At 36.9% G+C, this 16152-nt stretch overlaps 1 protein-coding gene across 2 annotated transcripts in view; it reads left to right on the forward strand.

The window, feature by feature from the left end:
• Positions 1–244: 244 nt before the first annotated feature.
• Positions 245–16152, forward strand: part of LOC149786081 (coiled-coil domain-containing protein 83-like) — a 57584-nt gene continuing 41676 nt past the window's right edge. The window contains exons 1-3 of one of the 2 annotated variants that reach the window (XM_089976375.1): positions 245–305; positions 13583–13733; positions 15892–15976. In XM_089976375.1, coding sequence (XP_089832501.1) covers positions 13627–13733; positions 15892–15976 — 192 coding nt within the window. In that variant the 5' untranslated portion in view covers positions 245–305; positions 13583–13626. The remainder of the gene's footprint in view (positions 306–13582; positions 13734–15891; positions 15977–16152) is intronic. The other variant, XM_089976376.1, reaches the window with a different exon arrangement.

Raw genomic sequence — 16152 nt, forward strand, 5'->3', positions numbered from 1 at the left:
GTTTGAATGATTTGTTTTCGCATGGATGGATATGCTTTGGACAGAACGGAAAACAAGCCCCAATGTATGGCTAAACGAGAAGAAAGTCCTTTCCTTTTATCACTTCGCCAAAAATGTGTCGACTTTTATCATATATCGTCAAAAATGTGACACACACTGAGGCGAGCGCTAAAACTTTCCGGTATGTGGTGCTTAAGTTTGTGTTAACCTCGGGTGCACACCTGAGAAACATTGTTAAGCTTGCCCTTGTTGCTAGATAAACTAACATGGTGGACGGTTATTTGCGAATGAAGAACTCATACTAGGTAACAGTCGTAAAGATCAACGTGGAAGTTATTTAGCCTCATATGATTATTCAGTCGTTCAGACACAAATTTAAATATATCAAGTCTAAATACAATACACGTTAATACAACATATCTTGCAAGAACTGAGAGAATTGCAGTTGTTGCATGTTCAATATTAAAAGCGTATCATTGTATAAATAATAATAATAATAATAATAATAATAATGACTTGTATAGCGCATAATCTTTAGAAGCTCTGGGCGCTTTACAACATTAGACAACACCTAAAACATAAAAAAAACCGTATATAATGATAACTTATTATTACATTACAAACAAAAAATGAACAAACACCATACCATTAGAAAACATAAAACATGCTTAAAATACTTAAGGTAGGAAACATTTTTAGGTCTTTAAGTTTGCTCTTGCAGTCGAAATAGGTGAGTTTAAGAGCAGTCTTGAATGAGATCACTGTGTCTTTGTGTCTAAGTTATGTGGGCAATTCGTTCCACGTTGCTGGGCCCTGGTATGCAAAAGAACGCTGTCCATATGACTTCGTTTTCATATTAGGAATAATGAGTATACGATTGTCAAAAGAGGAGCTTAAGTATATTGCTGGTGTGTACACATGGGTGAGGTCGGATGGGTAATGTTGGACTGGATGCCATCAGTGAAACGTAGAACAGAGAACAAATGTCGTGTTTGATTCTGGATCGAATGGATAGCCAGTGTAGGGTACAAAGCAGGTTGAGGTGTTATCTGATTGTGGTACTCTAAGGATGATCCGAGCAGCTGTGTTTTGATATATTTGAAGTTTCTGGAGTAGATATTTAAACAAACCAGACAGACTTAAGGGCCAATGTGGGTATGTGAGGAAACTTGCCAGTAGCTTCTCGAGGGTTGGTGATTCTTTCTGGGGATTTCCTGGGTTCCTCCTCCACCATTAATACTGGCTGCCATGTGCAGCTTATCGTGTGCCAAAAAATGGCATTAAACCCTACAACAATTTACAACAACAACAGAACTGAGTTACAATAGTATAGTCTTGAAAGTACTAATGTCACACAAGTGATTTAGTGGCATCAACTGAAAGATATTTGCAAATGGAGCTGATGTGTCTCAACTCAGGATATGCAGCCTTGCATATGTTCATGACATGTTGGTGCAATGTGAGAGTACTGTTGAGAGTAACACCTAGGTTTCGTACTGACTGTGTGAATTTAATGTTGGTGTTGCTGATATTTATTGTTTGAGGTAAAGGATGTGAATGAGAAAGTCTTTTTGTTGTGATCAGAATGGCTTCAGTTTTATCATCATTCATCTGCAGCTTGTTACATGTCGTCCATGATTTTACATCAGAAATGCACCTCTCTACACCTTGGATGGTAGCATCAGCTTCAGTTGGGTGACTAGATTTGGGTGTCATCAGCATACAGTCAGTGAGACACTGAATGATGAGCTATGATACTTGAGAGCGACTTAGTGTATAGAATGAAGAGAACGGGTCCAAGAACAGACCTCTGTGGAATACCACAACAATGATCAACTGGGCTGGAGTATATTCCATTTGAGGACACAATTTGTGTTGTTGTTGTTGTAGTTGTTGTAGGGTTTAACGCCATTTTTCAGCACACGATAGGCTATACATGGCAGCCACTATTAATGGTGGAGGAAGAACCCGGAAAATCCCCGGATAGAACCACTGACCCTTGAGAAGCTACTGGCAAGCTTTCTCACATACCCACATTGGCCGAATCCGAGACTTGAACCCACGCAGACAGAGGTGAGATGGCAGTGATCCATAACGGTTAGCGCTTTAGACCACTTGGCCACTCGGGGCCCCCACAATTTGTGTCCTGTTGACCCAGTAGAACTTGAACCAGTAGTGTAAGGTTGTGTCATGAATGCCAAATACATGCTGGAGACGGTGAAGTAATATATCATGGTCTATTGTGTCAAATGCTGCAGACAAATCAAGGAGGGTCAGGACTGTAATCTTTCTGCTATCGAAAGCAGAGAGAATGTCATTAACTACTTTCAGAGTAGTAGTTTCAGCACTGTGGCAAGGGTGATATGCAGATTGTACATTGCTAAAAAGACTGTTTGAATTTAGATGAGATACACATTGGGATAGAACAACTTTTTCTAAGATTGTTTTGTATGAATAGGAGATTAGAAACTGGGCAGTAGTTATTTAAATCGTTATGGTCAAGTGTTGGTTTCTTCAGCAGAGGCTTTACATTATGGAAGTTTTGAAAAATGATGGGAATTCCCTGGATGAGAGAGAGGTATTAATAACATCAGTTAGTGAAAGCAATATTGGATCTAAGCACTCAAGCAGCAATGATGTTGGAATTGGATCAAGTTCACATGACTTTTTGGTGCACCACGATTGTATGTACTAAATCCATAGAGTCAGGTTCAAATGCTGCTAACAGTTGCCATAGAAATTCTTTATCGCAAGCAACTGTATAGTGATGATGAGTGAATTGAAATTGTGTTGTCAAGCTTATCTCTAATGGTTTGTACTTTGTCATGGAAGAAATTTGCAAACAGGTCTGGAATGTTGGCTGGAGAGAAGGTACTTGGAAGTGATGTACATTTGTTCCTTGACATTAGCTTGTTAGTAATCTTGAAGAGCTCTTTGCTGCTGGAACTTTCGGTGATCTTAGTACTGTAGTGGGCTGATTTCACTGCATGGACTATGTGACGTTCTTCTTATCGGTTTCGTAGATTTGCTTATGAATAGTGAGTCTGGTGGGAAGCCAAAGCCTCTCAGCTTTATGGCAGTCTCTTTAAGCAGTGCAAAGCTGGTCCCTAACACTACTTTACCACGGAGAACACTTTTGAGCTGATACTCTGCACTTGATTGCTGGGGCATGTTTGTCAAGCAATTAACACAGGTAGTTATTAAGTTGTTCTGCAGTAGGAGGTAAGCAAGTTGTTAGGTTTGCTTGGATGTCATGCATTAGTTTGGTTCTTTTTATCTTATGAAGGTTTCTCTTAGTAGCAAATAAAGGTGAAGGGTTAGTGACTGATACTTCAAGATGGCATATAATGCAGAGGTGATCTGATGCAAGTTCATGGGATACCAGGGAGGATGATAGATTATTACCATCAGGTCTATGAAGAATTCAGTCTAAAATGTGACCATGTTTATGGGAGGGTTGGTTAACTGACTGTTTGAGGTTGAAAACATGAATGGAATCTAGGAGTTTTGGTGTGTATGGGTTTCAAGGACAGTCAAAGTGAAAGTTGAAATCTCCAAGAATAATCAGGTTGCCACCTATAAAATGTCCATACTCCAGGAGATTTGGAAACTGCTCCAAAAGGAGAGATTCAGTCAGCTCGTTTTTCTTCTAAGAGGAGGGTGGTAGAGGCAGAAAAAATGGACTGACCTTTGTTCCAGTGTGAGTGTGGTTTGGACTAGTTCAAACGATGTGTGGTAGAAATTGAATGTTGTGGTGTGGTTAAGATGTTTAATCATGGAGTTCTTTGCAATTAAACCATTAGTTTAGTTTGTGGTAAATTATCCATTACCATGGTTCATTCTGGACTCAAATTATAAGGCAAAGTGAGTTCTCTTTCCTCTTCAGTATATAACAAAGTGGTATGAAAATGATAGAAGAGAGCGGAAAATGTTCAACATGTAGTCCTACATGTAAGACTGCAATGCTGATATTTATGTTCTTAGCATAAGGGTCTTACTGCCTAAGTAACAGCACTGTGTAGCATGTTTTGATGTCGACTATCTCACACAACTGGCATCCAATAATGATGCTTTTCTGCAAATTAAAATCATAATGTTTTAGTCAGGCCTTACTTTCTCTGATGTCTTTTTTCTAATAAATTCAAATTGTCACAAAAGAAATGGACCTGAAGTCAAGTTTCGTTGGCCTACATTCAGTTGCCTGGAATGTGATGGAAGCCAGGAATGCTGAAATCAGGTTAAGTTGAAGTATACTTCTTTAAGGAAATGAATAAAAAATATATTAATATTGAAGAAAGTGTTTAGATAGCTTCATTTCATTCAAAATTTTTATCTTTTAACCGATTTCACTATTTTCGGCTTTTATTGGATTCCAGCCAAGTAAAATATTGGCCAATGGAACTTGAAAGCATGTCCATTTGCTTGTGTGGGAATTTGAATTTAGCAGGAAAAAAAAACAGAGTATAAGTAAAGTTCGAATAAAACATTATAACTTTAACAGTAGGAAAGTGCTGACATGGGCTGCTAAGTGTGTAAGATATTCCTGATAATTTGGCTTGTTGTTTCAATGTTAAACGACATCGGAACATGCTATAATACAGCACATTTATTTGGGCAGTAAGTCCTAGATGCCCAAAACATAAATATCAGCATCGAGGTCTTACATATAGGACTAGGTTAATGTGTACAATATTGTTAAAACAGACATTTTAATTCATATTAAAATCAAAGTATATGTACATAAATACCCAGCCAAAATGGTTATCACCAAACTTTATCAAAATTTGTTTTTGCAACATGGCCATGCAGAGCTAAAATTCTTCGATGAGATGCACATGAGAAGTAAGGACTAGCTAAGGCCCTGAGTGTTCAAGTGGTCCAAGGACTAGGTAAGGCCCCAAGTGTCAAAGTGGTCTAAGGACTAGCTAAGGCCCCGAGTGTCCAAGTGGTCTAAGGACTTAAGTTAAGACCCTGAGTGTCCCAGTGGTCTAAGGACTAGCTAAGGCCCTGAGTGTCCAAGTGGTCTAAGGACTAGCTAAGGACCCGAGTGTCCAAGTGGTCTAAGGTACCTGCCTCTACAGATCACTGACATCTCACCTTTATTCGCATGGGCTTGAGTCTATGCTCAGCCAGTGTGGATATATGAGAAAGCTTGCCTGTAGCTTCCTATGAGCCAGTGGTTATTCCCTGTCTTTTCCCAAGTTTTTCTTCCATCAAGTATAATGGCCACCATTTATAACCTATCATGTGCTAAAAATTACATTAAATTCACAAAATAACAAACCACAAAGCCTAGCTGTGTATTCTTGAACTCAAATGAACCTCATCATTCATCATCAAAATTAAGCAAATTATAGGTCATTTAAAACTATCCTAGAATATATACATTATAACAAGGATTACTAGTGTGGAGAATCTGGAACCTAACATGGAAAAGCTAGACTTGTTAGCACTACACCCCTTTTCTGGTAAGCTGTGAGATGACAGATCACATATTTGTTGAACTACAATTAACTTTCTGGCTGCACTGCACATGCTGTCACATGTTTTTGGTCTTGTAACATAGTGGGGCAATCCCTGCAATCACAAATTACTCTTGTACAGTCTGTCATTTTTGTGCTTGAATCCACTGAATTTTTTTTTACCCTAATCATTTTGCAGAATGGACTTGTTCTAATTATGGATAAGATCTTAAAGAGGCCATTATGTTGGAATATAATAAAATTTCAGATGCGAACAATTTGTTTCCGAACTGGAATTATAGTTTTCATTAAAAATTTGAGAAAAAATGCGATGATAAGCTCATCTTGTGCATACTAAAGATATTTTAACAGTTGTGTGATACTACATCATCATTATCATCAGTCCCGTAGTCTGGTGACCACTGGGGCACAGCACAAGACCAAACAACCAGCTTCCTCCATTCCTCTCGATTTTCCATCTTTATCAGTGAGTCACTCAATATCAAGCCTGTCCACTCTCGAATGTTATCTTCCCACTTCTTTCTCTGCCTGCCTCTCTTTTTTCTTCCTTGTACAGTGCCTTGCAAGATTGTCTTGGCAAGTCTGATGATCGTGAGACATGCCTATACCACTACAGTTTATGTTTTTTCACTGTGATTAGGAGATCTTCTTGAGGCCCAATGGGTTATCTGATCCTTTGCCGTAATTTTTCATTGGTGACACGGTCTTTGACTGTGATGCTGAGGATCTTTTGGAAACATTTCATCTCTATGGCCTGTATCCTTTTCTCTAAGTTAGCAGTTATGGTCCGTGATTCACAGGCATAGATAAATATGTAGATCACCAGTGAGTGCATCAGTCTGACCTTTGAACTGGGTCATGCAGTGATGTTGTTGTCATTCCAGATGGGCTTCAGTTTTGTCAGTGCTGCAGTTGTCTGTACAATCCTGGAGAGTACTTCAGGCTTTGATCCTTCATTTGTTACCGTTGCCCCCAATACTTGAAGCTGTGGACTGTTTCTAGCTTTGTACCTTGGACCCTGATGTCAGTTGCTGGTTTTCATTTTGGTCTTCTCTGCACTGATTTCCATGCCATAGGCTGCAGAGATTTTGTCAAGGCTTTCTACTAAGTTAGCTAGTTCTTGCTCATTTCCTGCTAGTCTATCAATGCCATTGGCAAAACGTAAGTTGATGACTGTTCTGCCCCCAATGCTGACTATCTCTTCATGCTTTTCAAGCGTGTCAGCCATGATTCTCTCCAGAAAGATGTTGAATAGAGTGGAAGAGAGCAGACAGCCTTGTCTGACACCAACTGTCATTCTGAACCAGTCCCCTATGCTGCCATTGAAATACACTGCACTGGTGACCTTGTTCTAGAGATACTCTATTACTGTGATGAGGTTGGCACAGTCTCATGGTTGGCCACAAGGCTGCATGCCCTACCCTTTCAAATGCCTTCTTGAAATCCACGAAGATGTGGTACAGATCTTGCTGGAGTTGGAGGTACTTCTCACACAATATCCTGCGGTTGAAGATCTGCTCTGTTGTGCTGTGCCCTGCTCTGAAACCTGCCTGCTCCTTAGCAATGATCTTTCAACCTGTGGCTTTAGACTGTTCAGCAGTATCCTCAACATGACTTTGCTTGGATGGCATATAAAACTGATTGTACCATGGTTTTATAACTGTTGCAAGTTGCCTTTCTTGGGGAGGGTGATGATCAGAGATTGGCTCCATGGCAGTGGCCATTCTCCTGTTTGCCAGATCTTGTTGCAGATGTTTGTGAGGGTGTTAATCATTGCTTCTCCCGCAACTTGGACCAGTTCTGCTGGGATGTTGTCCATAACTGCTGACTTCCTCTTTTTCAGCAATCTCACTGCGGCTTCTACTTCTTCATGTAGGATAGGGTGGTTGTCATTGTTAGTTGCTGGAGAGATGTTCAGTACCTTTGGATCTATTGTGGCTCAGTGGTTGTAAAGTTCTGTGCAGTGCTCTGTCCAGAATGTCTTTTTTTTCTGTGAGGCAGTTTCAAGCTTTGTCCTGTAAAAAGGTAACTAATCATTGTTTTGTGCTTGTTAGATCTTGGACCAGTTGGTATGCTTTCTTTCTGTCGTTCCTTTTCAAGTTTGTCTCACTGTCTTAGAACTGTTCTTCTATATAGTTCTCTTTTGTTTTTTTCATGCTTTTCTTGACTTCCCAGTTGAGTGCCCTGTACTGCTCTGCCCCTTCTGTATCATTCCTTTTCTTCTTCAGTACCCTCCTTTTGTCACACAGGTTCAGGACCTCAGCTGTGGCTCAGGGCTTCTTGACTGGGCAATGTCTACCAAGGATCCCACTGGCTGTTTCAGTCATTGCTGTATTGAAGGTGGTGATCAACATGTCCATGTCAGTATTGTCAGCATTGAGGATGGTGAGCAGTGCAAATTTCCCACCATTCATTGCCTGGAAGGTTTCTGCTACTTTGGGATCTTTCAGTTTCTCAAGATCAAACTTTATTCTTGTGTGGCTCTCTTTCTTGACCTTCTTTAGATGTAGCCTGAAGGTCATTATCACCAGATCATGGTCACTTTCTGTGTCCACTCCAGGAAAGTTTCAAGTCTTGGTGATGTTTACACTTGACTGTATGTGCCTCTTTACCATAATGTAGTTGATCTGACTGTGATGGTCTCTGCTTGGACTGTGCTATGTCCATCTTCTGGATACTTGGGCTGTGCTATGTCCATCTTCTGGATACTTGGGCTGTGCTATGTCCATCTTCTGGATACTTGGGCTGTGCTATGTCCATCTTCTGGATACTTGGGCTGTGCTATGTCCATCTTCTGGATACTTGGACTGTGCTATGTCCATCTTCTGGATACTTGGACTGTGCTATGTCCATCTTCTGGATACTTGGGCTGTGCTATGTCCATCTTCTGGATACTTGGGCTGTGCTATGTCCATCTTCTGGATACTTGGGCTGTGCTATGTCCATCTTCTGGATACTTGGACTGTGCTATGTCCATCTTCTGGATACTTGGACTGTGCTATGTCCATCTTCTGGATACTTGGGCTGTGCTATGTCCATCTTCTGGATACTTGGGCTGTGCTATGTCCATCTTCTGGATACTTGGGCTGTGCTATGTCCATCTTCTGGATACTTGGACTGTGCTATGTCCATCTTCTGGATACTTTGTGTTGGCCGAAGGTGTTTGTCAGCAAAAGGTCATTGTAATTAGTGAATTCCAGGAGCCTCAGTCCTCTCTCATTCATCTGCATTGCAGCAGCACCCAAATGTTCCTTTCCAGTTCATGCAAGAGTCCTCGCCTATCTTGGCATTCCAATCGCCTTGCACAGCCAGAATGTCTTTCTTTGGTGTTTTATCCACAACTTCTTGTAGCTGGTCATAGAAATTTTCCATATCCACATCATATCATTGTCTGATGTTGGAGCATATGCCTGTTTTATGGTGATATTGAATGGAGTTACCCTGAGGCAGATGGTGATGAGCCGGCTGAAGATTGGTCAACATCCCATGACAGTACTCACACTGTCCTTGTGGACAAGGACCCAACTCTCTTGCTCATTTTGTCTTTCCTGCCACTGAAGTACATTCTGTGGCCTTCCAAAGTAGTTGTTTCTCCAGTGTTCTTCTATTGCATCTCACATAGTCCTGGGATGTTCCAGCGGTATCTGTTCATTTCATATGTAAGCTCCTCGAGCTTTCCTGTTGCTCTCTGTGTTCTCACATTCCACGTGCCAGTGATGATGTTCCTGAAATGAATCTTTCTGCTCTGAGCACCAGTCATATACTTTCCACCTCTGCCCTGGTGCATGGTGGAAGGTGCAGCCCTTGTTGAACCACGTGACAACCAAGCCAATATGGGATGAGTAATGGTTGTCATTTTTTATGTGGTGTATCTAGTGCAACTGCCACATGGCGGACCCCAACCCTCTCCAGGTCTGACCACAGCCAATTTCCTCCAACTTGGTGGCTAACCTTGGTCATGAACATGTAGCCATTGAGCTGTTTGGCAGCCTTTCCGCTTGGCCACTGACTTCTTCTCAGAAGTTCTTCTGCCCAGTGATGCCCTGTTAACATCAACCTATTTATCCATAGCTGGAAGCCTCGTGGGGGGGGGGCAGGAGCATCTACCTTCCCATGCAAGTCTTGAGGACTTGCCCATTACCCATGTGTGTGATAGTAAAGTTGTTGATAATTCCCACAAATTAATTTGCAGCACTCCATTACCTATTTTATTATAAGGTAATATAGGCAAAATCATGGCTAATAGTGGTCTTCTTTCTTTAGTAATACTGTTCAGAAGATAAATACTGTTTGGTGCCCATATATGCAACAGAACATGAAAAAATTAAGATGGTTCAAAAATATATACTAAAATTATGACAGCATTAAACAAATGATTGCTGATCTATGTTGGAGATCATTAGAAACAAGGCAGAACTTAGTGTTTGACAAAAATTTTCAGTGGTTTATAGTTGCAGTACCCCTCTATAATATCAACAGCAGACCAAAGTACATTAGGAAAGCATGCATATTTTTCATTTCACCAAAGGCACACAGCTGTGAACTATTACTGTTACACATGCCCTTTCCCCATTGATCTTTGGTTAAAGATTACAAAAATAGAAGATTTGCATTAGGGTTTTGGTTTAATTTTTTTCTTATGTTTCTATTTCCTAAAGCCTATGATGGATTTTTGTTCATACTTTGGATGAATCATTATTAAGCTAGACAGTTCATTATGTGACATGCTCACTTGATTGTTGACCTTGCTTGATTGTGGGTTTGACAAGGAGATCCTAGCCTTCTTGTTTAAATATTTTACCCTGTTTGCAGTTATCTGCTGATAGTTATCTCTTCTGCATCCCCCTTACTGTAATATCAACTGGCAAACTTGTTAAAGTTATTTCCCACAATGATATAGCATTAAATACATATTTAACAAGGTAACAACATTGTCTATCAATGCAAAATTAATAGCATATAGTAATAATAATAACAACAACATCTTAGAATAAATTAATAGCATATAGTAATAATAATAACAACAACATCTTAGAATAAATTAATAGCATATAGTAATAATAATAACAACAACATCTTAGAATAAATTAATAGCATATAGTAATAATAATAATAACAACAACATCTTAGAATAAATTAATAGCATATAGTAATAATAATAACAACAACATCTTAGAATAAATTAATAGCATATAGTAATAATAATAACAACAACATCTTAGAATAAATTAATAGCATATAGTAATAATAATAACAACAACATCTTAGAATAAATTAATAGCATATAGTAATAATACTAACAACAACGTCTTAGAATAAATTAATAGCATATAGTAATAATAATAACAACAACATCTTAGAATAAATTAATAGCATATAGTAATAATACTAACAACAACGTCTTAGAATAAATTAATAGCATATAGTAATAATAATAACAACAACATCTTAGAATAAATTAATAGCATATAGTAATAATAATAACAACAACATCTTAGAATAAATTAATAGCATATAGTAATAATAATAACAACAACATCTTAGAATAAATTAATAGCATATAGTAATAATACTAACAACAACGTCTTAGAATAAATTAATAGCATATAGTAATAATAATAACAACAACATCTTAGAATAAATTAATAGCATATAGTAATAATACTAACAACAACGTCTTAGAATAAATTAATAGCATATAGTAATAATAATAACAACAACATCTTAGAATAAATTAATAGCATATAGTAATAATAATAACAAGAATGTCTTAGAATAAATTAATAGCATATAGTAATAATAATAACAACAACATCTTAGAATATATTTAGAGAATGAGCATGAAAATAATATTTTTTCTTTAGTTACGGTAAGTTCTCTAATATCACAAATATTTCTTATTGAAAATTATATTTAAATATTTATCCAGTTCACTTGCCAGCATGCATGTAGTGTTACTTTGAAGTAGGGCTGGCTTATTGGACCTAGAATATTATCAATCATTGTCATGTTCTATCTATAAATAATCAAAATTTCAGCCATCTTGAGTCTACTACAGTAAGAATATCTTAACAGATTGGATTCAGATGGTATTGAAGGACCAGTACAGTACATGATCTGACATTGCACTGATGATCTTAATGTTACACAAATGACATCTAATGATCTTAATGTTACACATGTGACATCTAATGATCTTAATGTTACACATATGACATTAGAGGAGCCTGTATTAATATTCTAGCCCATAATATCTTACCATGATTTTCCATTCCAGTTTCATATTAATAATTGTATAAAAAGAATGGACAGTTGCCAACCTTGAATGATGCTAGTATGAATAATTCATCATTTATGAAGAGACAACTGAGTTCATGTAGAATCACCATCTCACATTAATAGTCAAAATCATATTGAGTCAGAAGGCTCTATATCTGTATGTATATGGCTATGCATTTCCTTCCCTCGGATAATATAACTCAAGAAACAAAAATCAAATGTACAATACTTATCATGGAAAAATGACTACTTTCCAGCAAGCTTCTGGATTAGATTTAAGCAAACAGTGGCACTGAATCAAAGAAAAAACATTTTAATCCATGTACAATTTCTTATTGAAAATATTATTTACATATGGTATTGAGATTGCTTTTGGCACATATATCAATTGACTAACTGATTATTCAATTAATCACATCAGTTTTCGTCTGGGCTTCCACTGACTTTTCCCTTGACCCAGTTTATAATATCTGGACAGTTTATGTTGGAGTGGGAGGTCAGAGTACATCGCCTTCTGAAAACATGGAGTTGATAAAAATTGTGGTAATACAAAGGAAAGTTGCATTACACAGAATATTGCAAAATGTTCGACCATGTATCAAACCCTACCAGCCTGAAATTGAGAAGTAGAATATCATTATAATAATTAGAACATTATGTTATGTATATTTATGTTGTATTGTGTCTTTAACTATTTGTTCATGATTAAAAATAATAAGGGCCTACTGACTAGAGACATTTAGTTTTTGAACAATATAATACATAACATATATTTGTCAATCAGTATAAGTTTCTTTATTAAGATAATTATTAATTGTAAACATGTTTACTTCAGTTTGAGTTCCAGATATAACATTTTTTCTGACCTTAGAATCTTCTAGAAATGTATCTTAGGGTTTTATATTAAGGTTGATAATATTAGAATTACTAATTCCTACCTTAACATCCAAAGTAGAATCAGTCTTATTTGTTGTGTTCAGCTTTATATTTAAATTATTCACTGGAATTACAAAGTGCTCATTACTTTTTGGACTAAGTCACTGTTTTAGATTTTTGTGAATTCATTCAAGGAAATTTTTGGATTATATCATTATGATGCATCAAGACTATTTGGCACATTAGCACATTCAAGGTTATTTGTACATCAGCACTTTAAGAATTGGACAAACTAAATTAAATATTGCAATACAGTCTTGATTAGTCATATGATCTTGTAGTGTATGTAGTCTAATGTAGTTAGATTATAAATAGTCTTTTTCTACACAAGTTGTTTCTGTTAGTGACTGCTAATGCCAAAGAAATGCAGGCCATGAGGTCTAGTCACATGACCAAGCAATGTGAGAAGTGGCTAAGTATGTAGTCTAGTGTGTAAACACTGATTTATATCTGATGTTTTCTTTTATTCAAGTTGAAGGTCATAGTTGTTATGACTGGGAGGATAAATATCCTACTCATCAAATTTTTAGTCTTGTAGATTTCAATACATGCTTTTTTCATTTTCCTAGACCCTATGTAAAGCAGCTCCCCAATGCCATTACCCCATGGTTTTAACAATTCCATGTTTCCAATTGTGGATATATTTTGACCTCCCTCTTCCATGTAACTGTCCAAATATCATATATTTGATGTGAAAAGTTTGAGAAAACTTGTGCTAATGTAAACCCTGCTGTCAAGTAATTATCTTCATTATTCAAATCAAATACTGATAACAACAGGAGTGCTGCTCAGGTTGAGGGAGAAAAAATAAAACTGCAAGAGAATCCCACAGATGCAGAATATATCACTTGTATATTATACATTTTATTTTGCTCTCATTTCAGCCACAATATAAATTTCTTTTGTGATCAGGAGCAGATAATTCACCATGGGGAAGAAAAAGAAGGGAGGAAAGAAGGGAAAAGGAGGGAAGAAGGGAGGAAAGAAAGGAAAGGAACCACAGATGACTGCTAAAGAAGCAATACTTGCATATCAGTATGTTTTTTACTTGGAATATGGAGTCAGGGGTGGAAAAATGTGGGATACACTAGTCCAGAATAATAAAATGATAGCATTGGGTAATTAAGCATGTCCAAGTTTTGTGCCATGACCAGAAAAATAGATTCTAAATGCTGGCAGTTTTGTGAGGAGTATGTTTACTTTTGATGTAAGATCATTAGTAGAGGACTCACAATTATTTTTTCATCCATGAAAGGTGAGAATAATTATGCCATGTATCAGCCATGCCTGACAATTACAAATGTTGTAATCCCAACTAATGTTATTGCTTGATTAATAGGTAACTGAAGTGAGACTTTGTTGATCCAGACAGAAGCACAGTGACCTTATTTTCTTACACATATGCTCACTTGAATCGGTAAAGCAAAACAAATTGTCATTGGTCAGAGTTTCCTACTGCAATCAATAAAATGTACTCTTCATTACTCTTCAGGTGAATAACACATGATATGTTGAAAGCACTATCAGTCAGTCTGCTGATCTAGGCTGATGTGATATTTTTAGTACGGTTCAGTGTGATTAAAGAAGAGAAAGATGACTTATGTGGGATATATTTGAATTTGAATCAAAACGGCTAAAATAGGATTTTCTTGTGGAATTTGTATTGTACCAGGATGTAACTGAGAGTCTGAAATGAATTGGAACTGAAACCAAACAAGTCTGTTTGCTTCATCTACACCACCCAAGGATCTTCTTTCCAGAAATCGATGTGAAGCAATATGATGACCTTTGGCTTGTGAAGATTTGTTTAACTATGCTTGCATCAATAACTTAATGTGTTTTCTATTTTCAAGTAGTAATGCATTGGCATGCATGAAACTTACAGTGTGTGTCATATGTAGTTACCTTCATGTCCTGTAGGTCTAATTTTCATGAAGCATTTTAAAAATAAATTCATATTATTGATCAAAGTCTCTCTTAAAAATAAAGTTAATTGGTATGAATACTGTTTCATTGATATGAATACTGTTCATTGATATGAGTACTGTTTCGGTGATATGAGTACTGTTTCATTGATATGAGGGGCCCCTGAGTGGCTGAGTGGTCTAAAGCCCTCACCTCAGTCTATGTGGGTTCGAGTCTTAGATTCGGCCAATGTAGGTATGTGAGAAAGCTTGCCAGTAGCTTCTCATGGGTTGGTGTTTCTTTCTGGGGGTTTCCTGGGTTCTTCCTCCACCATTTATACTGGCCACCATGTATAGCCTATCTTGTGCAGAAAAATGGTGTTAAACCCAACAACAACAACTACAACAACAACATCATTGATATGAGTACTGTTTCATTTATGTGAGTACTTCTTCATTTTTTTGAGGACTATTCATTTATATGAATACTGTTTTAGTGATGCAAGTACTGTTTCATTGATATGAATACTGTTTTATTGATGAGTACTATTCATTTATATGAGTACTGGTTCATTTATGAGTAGTTTCATTGATATGAATACTGTTTCATTGATACATGTACTGTTTCATTGATATGAGTACTGTTTCATGGATATTAGTACTGTTTCATTCCTATTACAGGTGTTCAGAGATATGTCATTCTTGAGGAATTTATATCACATGGTAATTGACATGTGATTTGGGTAAGATTCACTTCATGCTGAAATAGCCATGTACAACAAAATACCAATTAATAACAATATTTTTATTTCATATCAGATAATATTCCTTGCAATCTAAACCAAGTTGCTTTTCATTTAATAATTATTCTAAACCTGTGTGTAATGAAAGCATAATGCAAAATACTGAATTGTAGTGTAATTGGAATGAAAACTTTAGAAATTTGTGGCCTCCAGAGAGCATTGTTTGGTATCCAAGCTTTTTGACAAATTATCCACCCCTGGGAATAGTTTGTTTTATGTCAGCTATTGTTTCAGTGACCAGAGTTGGTGGGCACTAAGCTATAAAGGAATGGTTCACAAGATGAGCATGTTTCATGTTGATGGCAAAAAAGTCAAAAGAGTGGCTCAAGCCATAACCCCACTCCTATTGCCCTTGTTGGATATGTTGCTGTATTTAATGTCATATGCTTAGATTGACTTACCTCATAAAGTCATTATATTATAGCATTAAATGAGTGCAGTTGAAAATGTTAAACTGGCATGTGTATTCTAATGCATCTATTTCAGGATAAATGTAGTTGAAAAGAAGCTGGAAGATGTAATGTATGAAACAAGAGGCTGGGAAGAAAAGAATAAAAGAAGTGATGAAAGGGTAGGAATTAGAACTAAGAAGTAAAATGAATCACTACACTTTTATCTCTGTTAAAATTAATTTGATACTGTAACCTTTATTAATTATTAGATGTTTTTATGCAAATCAAGCTGGGTTTTTATATTTTAGATCTCATGTTATTAAGACTGACATGAATTTGATGCACTGGCAATATA

This window comes from Sinohyriopsis cumingii, chromosome 12 (genome assembly GCF_028554795.1).
Source record: "Sinohyriopsis cumingii isolate HCF-2022 chromosome 12, ASM2855479v2, whole genome shotgun sequence".
Taxonomy (NCBI): Eukaryota; Metazoa; Mollusca; class Bivalvia; order Unionida; family Unionidae; genus Sinohyriopsis; species Sinohyriopsis cumingii.